Source organism: Dasypus novemcinctus, chromosome 9 (assembly GCF_030445035.2).
Source record: "Dasypus novemcinctus isolate mDasNov1 chromosome 9, mDasNov1.1.hap2, whole genome shotgun sequence".
Taxonomy (NCBI): domain Eukaryota; kingdom Metazoa; phylum Chordata; class Mammalia; order Cingulata; family Dasypodidae; genus Dasypus; species Dasypus novemcinctus.
Genome location: NC_080681.1, coordinates 66,592,006 through 66,608,368, shown reverse-complemented (window position 1 = coordinate 66,608,368; position 16,363 = coordinate 66,592,006). Strand labels below are relative to the sequence as shown.

General features: G+C 36.5%; 1 protein-coding gene across 5 annotated transcripts in view; it reads right to left on the bottom strand.

Annotated features, from left to right (window-relative positions):
• ITGB3BP (integrin subunit beta 3 binding protein) overlaps positions 1–16,363 on the bottom strand; it is a 127,414-nt gene that overhangs the window by 4,803 nt on the left and 106,248 nt on the right. For all 5 annotated transcript variants that reach the window (XR_011649653.1, XR_009187189.2, XR_009187190.2 and 2 more), the window contains exon 8: positions 3,481–3,531. Coding sequence is in view for 2 of the 5 variants with exons in the window: in XM_058303463.2 (XP_058159446.1) it covers positions 3,481–3,531 (51 nt within the window). In the remaining 3 variants the exon portion in view is untranslated. The remainder of the gene's footprint in view (positions 1–3,480; positions 3,532–16,363) is intronic.

The following is a 16,363-nucleotide window of genomic DNA, read 5'->3' as shown; positions in this document are numbered from 1 at the left end:
CATAGTTTAAAGAGAAAAGATGTTCTATCAATTCTTCCACACCCCCATGAAAGAGTGACAAATTTGATTTGTCCAGAACATTCACTGGTCCACATTTTACTAGTAATATTACAGGTCAATCACTGTTTAGTTTCCTTTTTACTGCTTACTCTCAACTCCAACAGGCTTTTGTGCCTTCTAATTTCATGTGGCAAAGAGATTCGCCCATTCTATTTCTCTGACCTGCAATCAGGCATATAAAGCAGATCCATGGTCTTTACAGCAGTGGAGGCACATGGACTTGGAGTCTGTTTCAAAGATCCAGCTTTCTCCTCAGGCTCAGGAAGGCATATAATAAGGTTCAAGATTTAGATTCAAGGGGGGAAGAGAGGAAGTCACACTTCTGCCTCAGGCACAATCCATATTAATTACCCCAGCTTCTACCAGTGGGCTTGTCATGTTGGAAGTTATGAATCCCTCCACTAATCACTAATAAATTGATACTTTGATCCTCATTGGACTCATGATCCTTGTTTTCACTTGCTATTGCCCAGAACTGGAAAGAAGGGTCTGACTTTGCATCACTTATCATAGCTTGCTTATATTGTTATTTTTTCATTTATAATATAAAACTTGTGCTCATAGCTAGATTATTAGATTTCAAAAGACAGGCATTATGCACATTGCTTTGTTCATAATAAACCTCATGTTTTTGTTAACCCAAATGATTTAACCACATTGTTCCTTGATAAATCATCCCAGACTTTTTTGCTCTTCTGTTAACATTGGCTGAAATCATACTTTTTCTCCACTCTCCCTCTGCACTCCTCTTTTAACAGTTTTAGTACTCTGTGGCCTTTGGGTTGCTCTCTCCCTTACTGTCTTTTTTATTCCAACATTTAAAGGCTTTACTTTTTAAAGGCTCTAGGAATGAATTTATAGGGGTTGACTCCCCTCCATTTAATTATAGGTCTGGAGGAATAATCACTGAAGTATGAGAGAAGGTGAGCATGTGTGTAGACAAGCAAGTTGAACATAGAGAGTACTCAGGTACTATGTCCATCAAAGGTTTTTCAGGGCATAGTACAAAATCAGGAAGTTTAGTATGCTCCCTTATTCATCTTAGGTGGGGAACTATGACAAATGTACAAAAGAAGAGCAATGGAAGAACATGGGGGAGAAGAATCTGGGGAAGGAAGCAGGTTTTGAAAGATGGGTAAGATTTTGACAACAATGGGGGAAAAAGCATGCCAGGCAGAGGAGACAAGAGCAAATTAAGAAAATGGACGGAAAAAATGTAAAGGCCAGTGGTGTTTGGGGAATGGCAAGTGATATGGAATGACAGAAACAACAGGGAGAATTTGGAAAAGTAAGCTATGGTCAAATGAGGGAGAGTACTGAATGTCAGTCTAAATTTGGATTTTATTGTGAATATTGTAGAGTGGTATCTTTAAAAGCATAGATATGTCCACAAAACTATGTCAGTAATAAAATAGGACAGGCTGTAGAGGAACCTGACCAAAGGGCAGAGAAGCAAGTTACAGTGGGACAATGATAATCAAGGAAGAGTATAAAGAAGGAATAAACTAGTACAATGGGTATGGAAAGGATAATTAAACAGGTATTTTCAAAAGTGATATGATTTGGTGACAAAAAAAAGACCTAGAGAATTTTGTAGTTCTGCACCTGATCAATGGAATGAATACATAATCTTTAGAAAGGTAGAAGGAGGAACAATTTTGGCAGGAAATCAATGTACCCAGGGGACATTATTTGGTAGCTGAGATTGTAGGTTTATAGCTCAGGAGTGAGGCTACATATAGATTTGGAAATCATATGCATTGAGGTGAGAAAGTCAAGAGAATGGATGAGATCATGAAAAAATGCCCGAAGTTGGAAGAAAAGACAGTCCAAGGAAGAACCTAAGAAACGCTTCAAAGATCAGGCTTCATTTCACTGTCATTTCTCTCTGTTGCTTCCAACTAAAAGGGAAACTGACGGGTAGCTTATCCTTAATAATCTTTTCAAGTTTCTTGAAGGTACTACTCAAAGACTCAAAAGTCTAACAAGTGATGATCATTACTAGAATCCATAAACACAGAGCTGTGTTCTATTCTCTAAGTTCTTTGTAAATTTATCAATGAGGCTACCATACACTAAATGTATATCCTTGTTTAAATATGTACAACTATGAATGTGGATTTATGATCACCATCTAATATTTCTGTTGGATTTTTATGGGTCAAAATTTTTATAAAATGTTTAACCCTATAATGAATGAATGTGTACATGTGTGTTTATGTATGTATGTATCTATATATCTAATCCTTACTTAATAGATATAATATCCTTAATCAGTAGTGAAACTGACATTCATAGGTTAGTATTGTGTAATGGTGAACATGGGCTCTGGTATCAGACACACTCAGGTTAGTACCTGGCTCTGTCTCTTAGGTGATTCTGGGGCAAGGTAGTTTGCCTCTTTGTGCCTCAGGTTCCTTACATATAATATAAAGACAATAACTTTATCTACCTTGCATAAGTTGCCATAAATATTAAATAGGGTAAGTATAAAGTTTAAGTGTCTGGCATATAGAAAGTACTCAATGAAGGTTAGCTCTTATTTTAAGGTATTTTCTGTATACAACAGAATGAATATTTTAATGTATGAAAGTGACACAAATTTCTATATTATTTTAAGATGATCTAAAAATATTTTAAGAACAGCTAATTTGTTAGGAAGCTAATATTAATCACTTGATATTATTTCCAAACAACTGTGTTTTCAGGATAGAATATAATTCTTTCATTTTGCTTAAATATTTTCCAAAAGATAGTAGCAAGGAATATCTGGTTAACATCTAATAATCTCAATTAATATTGTTGCCACTAACTTTGGGATGTCAGTTTTTTGATAATGTGAACCTTCAGTACAGGTACATTAAAATTAATATCACATGATTCACTGCTTCCAGTTAACATTATAATAAGCTATTTATAAATATATCATTTTTACTCTTGATAAATCCATAAGAATTGTTCTGCAAGTACAACTAATTAACCTATAATTACTTAATCAGTTAGTAAATTTCTGAATTTAACAACTTGTTACAGCTTGTTCAAGCAGATATATCCTATAGAAACTATAACCCACCTGTCAGTATCCAGTTGGCTGTTTATACTACCAGCACTCAGTTAAGGACCTTCTTTATACTCAGTTAAAAATATGCCTTCTCTGACTTTTAAAGCTAGCCTGGTCAGTTTAATGGTGTTCTTTTTCAACCAGCCTCTAACCTCATTGATTAGACAGATCCTGTCAGACTGCACTCCTTTTGTTTATAAGACTAGATTAGGTATCAAGAAAAGTATCAAAGTGTAGTACAGCTGTTTTCTTTATAGAAAGACAGTTCCAAAGCTGATAATGTAAATAAAATGCTTCCTTCTGAACAAAACAGTGAAATTTTACAAGCTCAAACTTAAATCAGAAAGATAAAACAGTACCTCCGTTTAAAATGGCTTTAAGGAATTCATAGCTGTCAAGATGATGTAATTCTACATGAAAGAAGAAAGAATTTTTTTGAGAAACAGTTCAAAGTAACTTATCACAGTATATGATGCAGAATAAAAACTGAATCAAAATCAAATTAAGGGGAAGTGGCTGTGGCTCAATCAGTTGGGCTCCCTTCTACCATATGGGAGGCCGTGGGTTTGTGTCCCAGGACCTCTTTGCGAAGGCAGGCTTGCCTGCACACTGTGGAGTGCCTCTCGGCCCGCAGGTGCTACGGAGAGCCGACTCAGCAAGGTGATGCAACAAGAAAGGGAGACAATCAAAAAAAGCCAAGCAAACAAAAAAAACAACCACAGAAGAGCACGCAGTGTATGCAATTGTAAAGCATACAATTCATTCAAAGTGTTTTAGGATAATCACAAAGTTGTGCATTCATCATTTCAATCATTATTAGAGCATTTTCACTATTTCAGTATTAATAGTAATAAACAAAAAACAGACAAACAAACAAGAAAACTCTTCACCTATCAATCTCTTTGTGTTTCCCCTGCTGCACATAGATGCTGTTTCTGGCTATTCTTGCACAATTATTTATTTATTAAGTGGTTTTATTGAGATATATTTACATACCATATGATCTATCCAAAGTGTATAATCACAATGTTGTACATTCATCACCTCAAAAATTTTAGAATATTTTTAAAAATTAAAAAATTGCTACCATCAAAAAAAATTTTAGAAGAATTTCTTTACTTCAAAAAGAATCCACACTCCTTAGCACTCCTTCCTCAGACCTTCATAACCACTAATCTAATACATTTTTAAAGTTAGCATGAAAACTGCCAAGAAACTTATTATGATGTATACATTATTCTACTGTTAATATACTCTTTATACTCTATTTTGATTACCTGTCTTTATTTCTAGATTCTATACTTTTGAGGACAGAACTTCGTCTTTCTTGTTCATCAGTGTATCCTCAATGCTAGAACAGTACTTGGCTCACAGTAGGCATTCAATAAATATTAAAATTAATGAACAAATGAATGAATGTTAACGTCACCTGAGGTGTGTAAGGACATATTATTTATACATAATTATTTGAAAGTATTTAAATAAGTCCTTTAAAAAATTCTTGGGGTGGACATTTTTTTTCTTTTATTCATTCATTCATGCATGCATGCATTGTGGACCATCTCTCCAGGTTCCATACTATGCTTTGGGGATACATTATAGAGATAAAAAAGACCTTTTTTCTTTGCCTTGGAGAAGCCTAGAAATATAATTACAATTACAATACACTACAACACAACAACATGATACCATGATATATTTGTAAACATTCAGACAAGTGTTTGACAGCTTAAAAGATGAAGTGATTTCACTTTGCTAGGGGAGCTGGGCAGACCTTCACAGAGGCTGTGACACCTGCCTTTAAAGAAGGAACAGGAGTTTGCTAGATAGAGAAGGAAGAAAGAGCAATCTAGGTAGAGGGAGCAGCAAAGATATCTGGAGTCCTAAAAGGGAGATTCCAGGGGACTGAAATGTGTGGTGTGTATACTGTGAATAAAAATGGCTATAAGTAAATCCATATTTACTTACTACACAAGTCCTGGCTTTAACTATGTAATTAGCTATATGATACTATAAATATCTGCTTTATTATTATACATGTGTTTAAAATATGTGAACCACTTGCTTTTGGAAGGGGGTTGACTATTCTAGAGTTAAAAATGGAAAAAAAAATTTCACCTGTCAGGTGATATAAAACCAATTTCTACTAAATGTGCTAGAATAATTTTTCTCTACCTCAAGAACAGTCTTCAGCCTATTCATTACTGTCTTTTTATAGTATTTTTATTTAATAAAACCTATTAAGACTACCATACAAATCTCTTTACTTATGCTTTTATCTTTTAACTGATCAATTTTTATATTGCTGACATCCCTGCTTCACCATATGCTCATTTAAAAATTCATAGTTATGTGAGATCTGTCTCTGGAGAAAATGTCTATAAAATTTGTTATAGCTGGCAAATGTGTATGAGTCAGTGATAGCACATGACTAAATGCTTCAAAGAAAATAAAATTTGTTTCTGTAGTAAGCAGAACTGTTTAAATGTTATTTATTTTTATGTTTCAAAGAAAATATATTGTGAAGTGCTGCATTGATTTAATACGCAACAATGTCTGTGTACACCCTGTAGAAGGAAAATTTATGAAACCTTTGCACAACTCCTTTAATTGAATTTTCCAAATCTCTCACCACACACAAATAATCAATATCTTCTGCAGAGAAAACCAGTCAGAAATATTACAGTCTTTCTTTTCAATTTTGTTGTCATCAGCACATACAGAGTACCTAGATATTTGTAATGTCTGATAGCAAGTTATTTACACCTTTTAAACACATAATTGCTACTAAGTGAGTCCAAATTTATGGCTTTAAAATATTTTACTGATTATCTAAAAGATAAAAATGGTCATACTTTCAGTAAAGAAAAATTTAAATCATTTAAGAAATTATTTAAAAGGCCTTGAAAAGTAATAAACCAGTTTGTTTTCCCTTAGATCCTAAACAAATCTCAAGTAGCCATTTTCAGCAGTTGAAATTTAACTCCCAAACAGCGATGAATAGTATAAACTAGGTGTTTAACATTATTAATAGAAGGGATGACTCATGCATATATGATAGCTAAGTCCTGAGGACTTACATTAATATACATATTAATGTATATTTACATTAATAATTTAAGTTGTACATTAATGTATATTTGTGTCATTAAAATTAATACATCCATTTTTTTCATCTCCAGATAAACCCAGAATGTTAAAGCATAAGGGAGAATTTTTGTTGTTTCTCCTAAAACTCATCATGTCTAAACTTCAAACCTCAGTGCTTTTAAAATTGAAGTATCTGCTTGAAAAAAGATATTATTTAATGTTAGGATATAATGAAAAAATAAAAGGGTATAAAAGGGTAGTAGTAATCTTCTGGGAGTAAAATTACTAAGCTGATAATGATTAATACTTCTAGACTGAGTGGGAAAAGAATATATTTTTAAGCTTAAAAAATGTTTCAGTGGGTGGTTAGGAAAAAAAAGGCAGTATCAAACTACTGGACCATAGTTTAAAATTTGTCCTGTACTCTTAAGAATTTGATAACTTTAAAAGTCTATAACCGGAAAACGGATTTGGCTCAACTGATAGAGCGTCTACCTACCACATGGGAGGTTCAGGGTTCAAACCCAGGGCCTCCTGACCTGTGTGGTGTGCTGGTCCATGCGCAGTGCTGATGAGTGCAGTGCCACGCAGGGGTGTCCCCTGCGTAGGGGAGCCCCATTCACAAGGAGTACGCCCCGCAAGGAGAGCCACCCTGCGTGGAAAAAGTGCAGCCTGCCCAGGTGTGGTGCCACACACACGGAGAGCTGATGCAGCAAGATGACCCCACAAAAAGAGACACAGATTCCTGGTGCCACTGACAAGAATCCAAGCAGACACAGAAGAACACACAGTGAGCAGACACAGACAGCAGAAAACAGAGGGTAGGGGGAAGGGGAGAGAAATCAATGAAAATAAATCTTAAAAAAAGTCTATAACCAAGATGAATTTTACAATGTAAGAAAACAGTAAGTTAACTAAAGAAAACAGGAACATTGTAGTTCATGCTTTTGTTTAAGGCAAGAGCTAGAAATTCTTTACAAATAGCTGAAACAACCTTTGAACAATGTAAAGTTCAGATGATTACATTTTCATTTAAAATATGCATACTACAACCTACATAATTATTCTCAAAACAGATAAAATGTACTTTGAACTGAAGATAAGTGTCTAGATTTCATATAGTGGCAACTGCTCCATAATCTGCTTTCATTCTTTTCAAAAACATTTTGTTACTGGAAGTACCAGTCATAGACAAACAATGGTGGTATTTTTTAACATCTCTGGAAAAAAATTAAAGAGCCCTATTTAATGTCATCTCTTGACTAAGGAATATTTGTATCAAGTTATTTTAAGAAGTTGATATATAAAGTAAATAAATTTCATGGGTTATCATGTGATGTTAATGTGACATTCCATCTGAATCAACTCATTGAATGGTCATATGTTTTAAATCTTCAGTATAGCAAATTAAAAGTAATTATGAAAAGTCACATCCAAATCTAACAGTGAAAGAAACTTTCATTCCATTATTTTCCCAATAGTCATAAATGCAAAATTATTAAAGAAAGTGAAGTTAGGTTTACTTCCTAAGTAATTGAAGAAATAAAACTTCTTTTGTTTAAGTATAATTTGTATTTAGTAGAGGAGGGCCTCTCTTTTCACACATTTTATCCAGTATTCCCTGATTTACAAGGTCTAGTTTTTCTGAAAATTATGAAAATTTTAGTTGTACCTCATGCTATCATATGTTTTCAATTTCCTTTGAATAAGTTCTAAAGGCCTTAAGAGTGTATGTTAGATGTTTATTTAAAAGATTAGAGTGTTATTTTTACAATCATACTCCTTTCTGAACTTATAAACAATGAAAATAATAAAATAAAGAATAGTAAGTAATAGGGGATGCGGACATGGCTCAAGTGATAAAGCGTCTGCCTACCATATAGGAAGGTCCAGGGTTTGATACCTGTGCGGTGAGCTGGCTCATGCACAGAGCTGTTGTGCGCAAGGAGTGCTGTGTCATACAGGGTCACCCCTGCATGGGGCTGCCCCATGCTAAAGGAGTGTGCCCTGCAAGGAGAGCTGTCCTGCATGAAAAAAGTGCAGCCGGCCCAGGAGTGGCACTGCACACACAGACGGCTGACGCAGCAAGATGACATAACAAAAGATGCAGTTTCCCAGTGCCACCAAGGGTGCAAGTGGACACAGAACACACAGTGAGTGGACACAGAGTGCAGACAATGGGGGAGGAGGGGGGAAGGGGAGAGAAATAAATAAATCTTAAAAAAATATATATATATAACAAAAATGCCAGTTTGAGTGGGTGATGACAGCATAAATGTTGGTGTTTTTGGTATTGTCTATTTTAATTATTCTAGGAAAATTTTATAAGAATCTTTTGATAGTAAAACAAGTAACTTGTTTATTTTCATTTTTGTAATTAGTTAAATGAAACAAATCCACTATATACTGTTGGGTGGGTTTTATTTTATATAGCTTCTAATTATATCATTTCAAATATTATATAGATCCCACAACATTTTTAATTTAAATAATTCTGGGTAATAATACAGTAAAAGAAAAACACATAAACAAAACAAAAAAGCAAAGTTGAGGGCTCTCTTAAAAGCTGAAGGCAATATACCCAAATAAGGAATATATGAAGCAAATTAGCAAAAGCCACCTTAAAAGGAATGTATGAAGGGAGTGGAATTTGTTATTAAAAAATAATGTTATATATGTGTGTATCATTTTTAACTATGACAACGACAATAATCAACACATAAGGAACCAGAGAAAGCAGGGAAAAAAGACACTCAGTAAAGCTGTATAGCTCAAACTAAAATTATAAACAAAATAAGCTTCTATCTATTTTCAGGCAATATTAAATTTGAAAAATAAGTTGAAAAAGAAACAACCAGCTAGATGGTGCCAGAGAAAGGAACTCCTAGAGTCAGCTTGTGCTACGGGGCAGTTAGTAATCACCCAGAGCTATCTCAAGTACCTGTTAGGGTGCTCCAGGAGACCAGAAGAGCATCCTGCAACATCTCTGAAGGAATGGGAGGAGGAGACTGCCCATCTGCAAAGATTAGTAAGTACAGCACTCCACGTCCTGGAGGCCGGTGCCCATCCTCAGCTGGGGGCACAAGCTACATCAGGAGCTATTCCACGGTTGGAATTGGAAGCTCCACTTCCCAAAAATGGGGGAGGAAGAGACGGTTGGGCACCAACTTCAGCTACTCATTAGTAAATCTGGTGGACTAAAGTATAATCCTAAGAGCAGCTAAAGTCCAAGTTAGAAAGAGGCCGAGAGCTGTCATTTTAACTCCACCCTGGTACGAAGGGAAGCAGACAGACTGAAAATCACACTGCTGGTAGGGACTGACTTCTTTCCATCCAGATCAGATTGCAGCTCTAGCATAAGCCCCAGTCCCACCTCCGGCAGGGAGGAAGCTGGGGAGACCTGCACCAGCCTCTCCAGGAAAAAAGAGGCCATACCACAGAGGCTGGTGATTATCCTCTTCTGGTGGTGCAAGTCGCCCTGGGAGTGTTCTATGGCTGAAATTGGAAACTCCATCTCCTAAAAACAGGGAAGGGAGAAATGGCTGGCCACCAACTTCAGCTACTGATTAGTAAATTTAGCTTGCTAAAGTATAACCCTAAGAAGAGCTAAAGTCTGAACCTGTCCAAGTCAGAAAGAGGCCGGTGGCTGCCATTTTTACTCCATCCCCAGCATGAGGGGAATCCAGGTGGACTGAAAATAGTAATTGGGAAGCGGAGTTGGCCCAGTGGTTAGGGCGTCTGTCCACCACATGGTGGTCCGCGGTTCAAACCCCGGGCCTCCTTGACCCATGTGGAGCTAGCCCATGCGCAGTGCTGATGTGTGCAAGGAGTGCCATGCCATGCAGGGGTGTCCCTGTGCAGGGAGTGCGCCCCGTAAGGAGAGCTGCCCAGAGTGAAAGAAAGTGCAGCCTGCCCAGGAATGGTGCCGCACACACGGAGAGCTGACACAACAAGATGACGCAACAAAAAGAAGCATGGATTCCCATGCCACTGACAACTGAAGCGGATAAATAAGAACATGCAGCCAATAGACACAGAGAACAGACAACTGGGGTGGGGGGGAAGGGGAGAGAAATAAATAAAATAAATACATCTTAAAAAAAAAAAAAGAAACAAAGAAAATAGCAGTAATGGTAGGGACCCATTTCTTTCACCCAGATGGGACTGCAGCCCTAACCTAGGCTTCAGTCCCACATCTAGCTGGAAGGAAGCTGGTGAGCCCTGTACCAGCCTCTCTGGGTAACTGCAGGAACATTTGGCTGGCACAGACTAAATAGTGAGAAATCCAGCAGGGTAACTGCAGTCATTTAGTACCTACATGGCATAGATTGCTGCTCACACCTGCAGCTGTATCCCTGCTCCAGGTAGGGGAGAAGGGGGTGAGAAGTTTCGTCAGTCTCTCTGGGCAACTGTAGTCAAGGCCTGCATAACTTGGATTATTAAACACAGCTGTGGCTCTGTTCCTACTCCTGGTAAAGAAGAAAGTTTGGAGAAGCTTCATCAGTCCCTGGGGCAATAAGGGCAGCTTGAGCCTCCACAGCTTGCAGCACCAACTACATCCTCAGCTCTTACTACACAACCAGCAAGAAAACCCTAAATTAAAGAGAGAAATCGCACCAAGAATAAATACATCTAGTAAGCTAGATGCCAAGACACCAACAAAGAATTACAATCCACACCAAGAAACAGGAAGATATGGTCCAGTTAAAGGAATAAGATAAGCCTCCAGATTAACATTAACTCCAACAAAGGAGTTAAGACAACTAATCACAGATGTTCAAACAAATTTCCTTAATAAATTCAATGAGATGGCTAAAGAGATTAAGAATATTAGAAGACATTGGATAAGCACAAAAAAGAATTTGAAAGCATACAGAGAAAAACTGCAGATCTTATGGGAATGAAAGTTGCAATAAATGAAATAAAAAACACACTGAAATCATATAATAGTAGTTTTGAGGAGGTAGAAGAAAGGATTGGTGAGTTTGAAGAAATGACCTCTGAAAGCAAACATACAAAAGAAAAGATGAATAAAAAAATGGAAAAAATTGAACAAATTCTCAGGGAACTAAATGACAGCAAGAGACATGCGAACATACATGTCATGGTTGTCCCAGAAGGAGAAGAGAAGGGAAAAGGGGCAGAAGGAATATTTGAAGAACTAATGGTAGAAACTTTCCCAACTCTATTGAAAGGAATAGATATCCATGTCCAAGAAGCACAACGCATGCCTGATTCAATAAATTTGTATAGATCAATCCAAGACATATACTAATCAGAATGTCAAATGCCAAAGACAAAGAATTCTGAGAGCAGCAAGAGAAAAGCAATGCATAACATATAACAGATACCCAATAAGATTAAGTGCCAATTTCTCATCCAAAACCATGGAGGCAAGAAGACAGTGGTAGGATACCGTAAAAGAAAAACTTACAGCCAGGAATCTTATATCCAGCAAGATTGTCTTTCAAAAATGAGGGCAAGTTTAGAATATTCACAGACAAACAGAAACTGAGAGTTTGTAACCAAGAGACCAGCTTTGCAGGAAATACGAAAGGGTGTGGTACAGTTCTGAAAAGAAAAGACAAGAAAGAGGCTTGGAGGAGAGACTAGATTATATTAGTAAAAGTAACTAAAAATGTCAAAAGAGTGGTAAAATAAAATGACAGATAAAACTCAAATATTTTGGAATAAACTTAACCAACAATGTAAAGCACTTGTATTCAGAAAACTACAGCTCATTGTTAAAAGAAATAATAAAAAAAAAAAGACCTAAATAATTGGAAGAACATTCTATGCTCACAGATTGGAAGATTAAATATCATTAAAATCTCAGTTCTACTCAAATTGATATACAGATTCAATGCAATCCGATAAAAATTCCACCAGCATTTTTTATAGAAATGGAAACATGATTATCAATTTATTTGGAAGGGTAAGGGGTCCTGAATAGCCAGAAACATCTTCAAAAGGAAAAGCAAAGTTGGAAGACTCTCACTTCTGGACATTAAATCATATTACCTAGCTACAGTGGTAAAAACAGCATGTACTGGCATAAAGACAGACACATAGACCAATGGAACTGAACTGATGGTTCAGAGACAGACCCTCACATCTATGGTCAAGTGATTTTTGACAAGCCTGTCAAACCCACCCAGCCTGGGCAGAACAATCTATTCCACAAATGTTGCTGAGAGAACTGAATATCCATAGCCAAAAGAAGGAAAGAGGACCCCTATCTCACATCTTGTATAAAAATTAACTAAAAAATGGATCAAAAACCTAAATTTAAAAGCAAGAACCATAAAGCTTCTAGAAGAAAATGTTGGAAAATATCTTCAAGACCTGCTGGTAGGTGGTGCATTTTTTTTTTTTAATTTTTATTTATTTATTTAATTCTGCCCCCTCTCCCCCAGTTGTCTGTTCTCTGTGTCTATTTGCTGTGTCGTTTCTTTGTCCGCTTCCGTTGTTGTCAGCGACACGGGAAGTGTGGGCGGCGCAATTCCTGGGCAGGCTGCACTTTCTTTCGCGCTGGGCAGCTCTCCTTCCAGGCGCACTCCTTGCGCGTGGGGCTCCCCTACGCAGGGGACACCCCTGCGTGGCAGGGCACTCCTTGCGCGCATCAGCACTGCGCATGGGCCAGCTCCACACGGGTCAAGGAGGCCCGAGGTTTGAACCGCAGACCTCCGATGTGGTAGATGGACGCCCTAACCACTGGGCCAAGTCCGTTTCCCTGGTGGTGGATTCTTTAAGGAGATAAGAGGAGGACTGAGATGAATTACTGATGTTTAATGTATGTAGAAGTTTTAATTAGCTTTACTGTAGAAGTATGGAAATGTATAGAGTTGATGGTAACACATTATAGTGAGTAACTACTGGTTTATAAATAGGAATATGAATGAAAAGGGTGGCCTAGATATGTAAATGCCAATTCAAAGAAAGCTAGAAAATAATCTAGGGACTGACTAACACAGTAAACTCAGAGGTGGACGAGAATTGTGGTTGATAGTACAGATGCAATGTCCTTTGTGAGCTAGAGCAGATGTACATCCTTATTGCAGGGTGGTGTAAATGTGGAGAAGCATGGGAAAAATACAACTGGACTGACCTGTGGACTGTACATCTAAGCCAAAGATGTACTGTGTTGATAATAGGGGAGTATGGAAAAAGTGTGCTAAATGTACGCTATGAACCTGGTAATAATCTGATGATATTGTTTCAGAATAAAAATTTCTACCATGGTTTGGTGTGTTGATAGACGGGTGTTGTAAGGGAATTCTGCACATGTGCATGACTGTTTTGTCAGTTTACAACTTCTGTCATAAAAATATATTTAAAAATAATAAAAGGGCGGGTTGGGAGAAAAATACACCAAATGTAAGATAAGGACTATAGTCAGTAGTAAGATTTTGACAATATTCTTTCATAATTTGTAACAAATGTCTAACAATGGAAGGTATTGGTGGTTGGCTGATGTATGGGACTGCTGTATGATATTATGGCATGTTTCCTTTGTAAGTTCACAACTATTACTATACACTTATTGTTTATTTATGTTCATTATAAATGACATAGGAGTAATATAAAATAATAATAACAACAACAACAACAACAGCAGGGTGGGTTGGGGAAAAAAACATGAAATAAGATACTTTGGTTAGCAGAAATATTTTGAAGATGCTCTTTAATCATTAGTTAAAAATGTTTCACAACAATGCAATGTTGGTGGTAGGGTGAGATGAGGTATGAGAGCCCTGTATGATGTTATGTATGTTTGTTTCATAAGTTCACAACTATTACTATACACTTATTGTTTATGTATGTTTATGTATGAGTGGTATACTTCAATAAATTTTTTTAAGAAGTTGAAAAGCTAATGAAGATTTGAATACCTCAGAATACAAAGAGCTATTATAACTCTTGCAAAGAAATAGAAATGGAGTAAGACAAATATAATGTATACAATATATTATATATATATATATATATAATGTATAGTATATATTTTTAACTCAGTTCTCATTTTAACTACATGAAATAATCAATGGTTTTTAGAAATTTTAAAACATGGTTTCATGATACAATATCCTGCATCATGAACAAATACTCAAGTCCTTAAGGAAATCCTGGTAATAGGAATTCTGGTAATAGGCAAGTCCGTTTTAATGCTTAAAATACTAGAAAATAGTTTTAAGGCTAATCATGCATAAATATACAAAGAATTGGTGTATACTAGATGAAAAAAGTAATGACAAAAGTATCTCCTGGAAGGAAAAATATTTTAATGAAGTGTTCTAACAGAGAGATTATAGCTTTAATATCTTAATAAATGTTTAGGGAATAACATTTTTAGAATTTTAAAAAATTAATTACAAGCAGTGATAATTATTTGTCTACAATTTTCCCCTTGTTTCTTGAAATTGTTGGCAAAAGCCAAGTATTTGAAGCATAATTCTTATTACTTTTAGGAAATTACAGATTTTTAAAAGGCACATTATTGGCATAGAATATAAAGAAGAATGATTTCTTCTGGTTGGGAAATAATAAACATGCTAATTTCCCATTTTAATCCTCTAATAAAACTTGACACTTCAAAGAGACTTAAACTATTGAAACCCAGTTATAAAATTGTAATTTTACAAAATTATAAAATTAAACAGCTTAAGTAGGAGAGAAGAAATCCCAGTTCTTAAATTCCTTGGGATCACAAGGGAAGTTAGCTGCCCAACTGAAAGGCATGGGAAGCCTACAGCTCTGCTCCCTTCTCACATGAGCTATGGAGAAAGTCTTGTCATAGCTTCTCCCTGCCACGACCCAGGTGGCCTATATACCTGATTGGCAGGGAATCTCATCACTAGCTTGCTAAAGGTCCTAAGCCCAGTCTAACATACAAGATTGGTTGGACCAGTTTTATTTATGTCTTATATTTGAATCTGAAAGCTGGTATGATTACATGATCATTTGTTTCAGGAAGAGGCAGCATATAATAGTGCAAATACCATAATTTTTTAGGTCAGATATAGGTCTTTAGTTGGAATCCTTACTCTACCACTTAAGTAGCAGCATCTTTTGGCCAGGTAATTAACATTTTTTGTGTCTTTGTTTTCTTGCTGTAAAGATAATGATTAATTGCTACCTTCCTGGGTAAAGATCTGATCCTAGTGTTAGTAACATAGAAATTACTGGTACTCAGTAAAAGGTAGTTACTAGTACTCAATGAAGGGTAGACTAAAATATGCAACCCATTTCAAGACCTAGCTCCATTTGTAAAGATAAAGATAGTTAAATGGCAATCATGTCAGAAATATTATGTTGCTTACCTAGGTGTAGATGGATTCAAATACATGTCCTATGGGAACTTAAAAAGGAAAATAAGAATATACATTCCTATCATTATTTGGATGTGGTACTGAAATGAAAAAGAAATCTCTTGAATGGATGCCAGGCTCCTTCTGTCTCATGACTAAAATATTGCATTAAAAAAAGTAAAATTACTGGTAACAATCTGATATAATTGGGAGAGGTTAATGTTTTTGAGAAATATAAAAAACAAATTTTCTAATTTAGTTTCCCATAATTGTGAAAGGCTCAGAGGCATAAGAATTTACAGTGGCTCAAATGTTAATAATTTGAAAGTATCCAAAACACTGGTTAAAACCAACTTTTTAATACTATTTATCCTTCTAATGCACCATTAAAAACTGTGATATAAATACTGCAATGTTAAGCCTATTTGTCTTTATTATCAAAAAGAATTTTTAGGGAAACGGACTTTGGCCCAGTGGTTAGGGCGTCCGTCTACCATATGGGAGGTCCGCGGTTCAAACCCCGGGCCTCCTTGACCCGTGTGGAGCTGGCCATGCGCAGTGCTGATGCGCGCAAGGAGTGCCGTGCCACGCAAGGGTGTCCCCCGCGTGGGGGAGCCCCACGCGCAAGGAGTGCGCCCGTGAGGAGAGCCGCCCAGCGTGAAAAGAAAGAGCAGCCTGCCCAGGAATGGCGCCGCCCACACTTCCTGTGCCGCTGACGACAACAGAAGTGGACAAAGAAACAAGACGCAGCAAAGAGACACCGAGAACAGACAGCCGGGGGAGGGGGGGGAATTAAATAAATAAATAAATCTTTAAAAAAAAAAAAAAAAAGAATTTCTAGTAA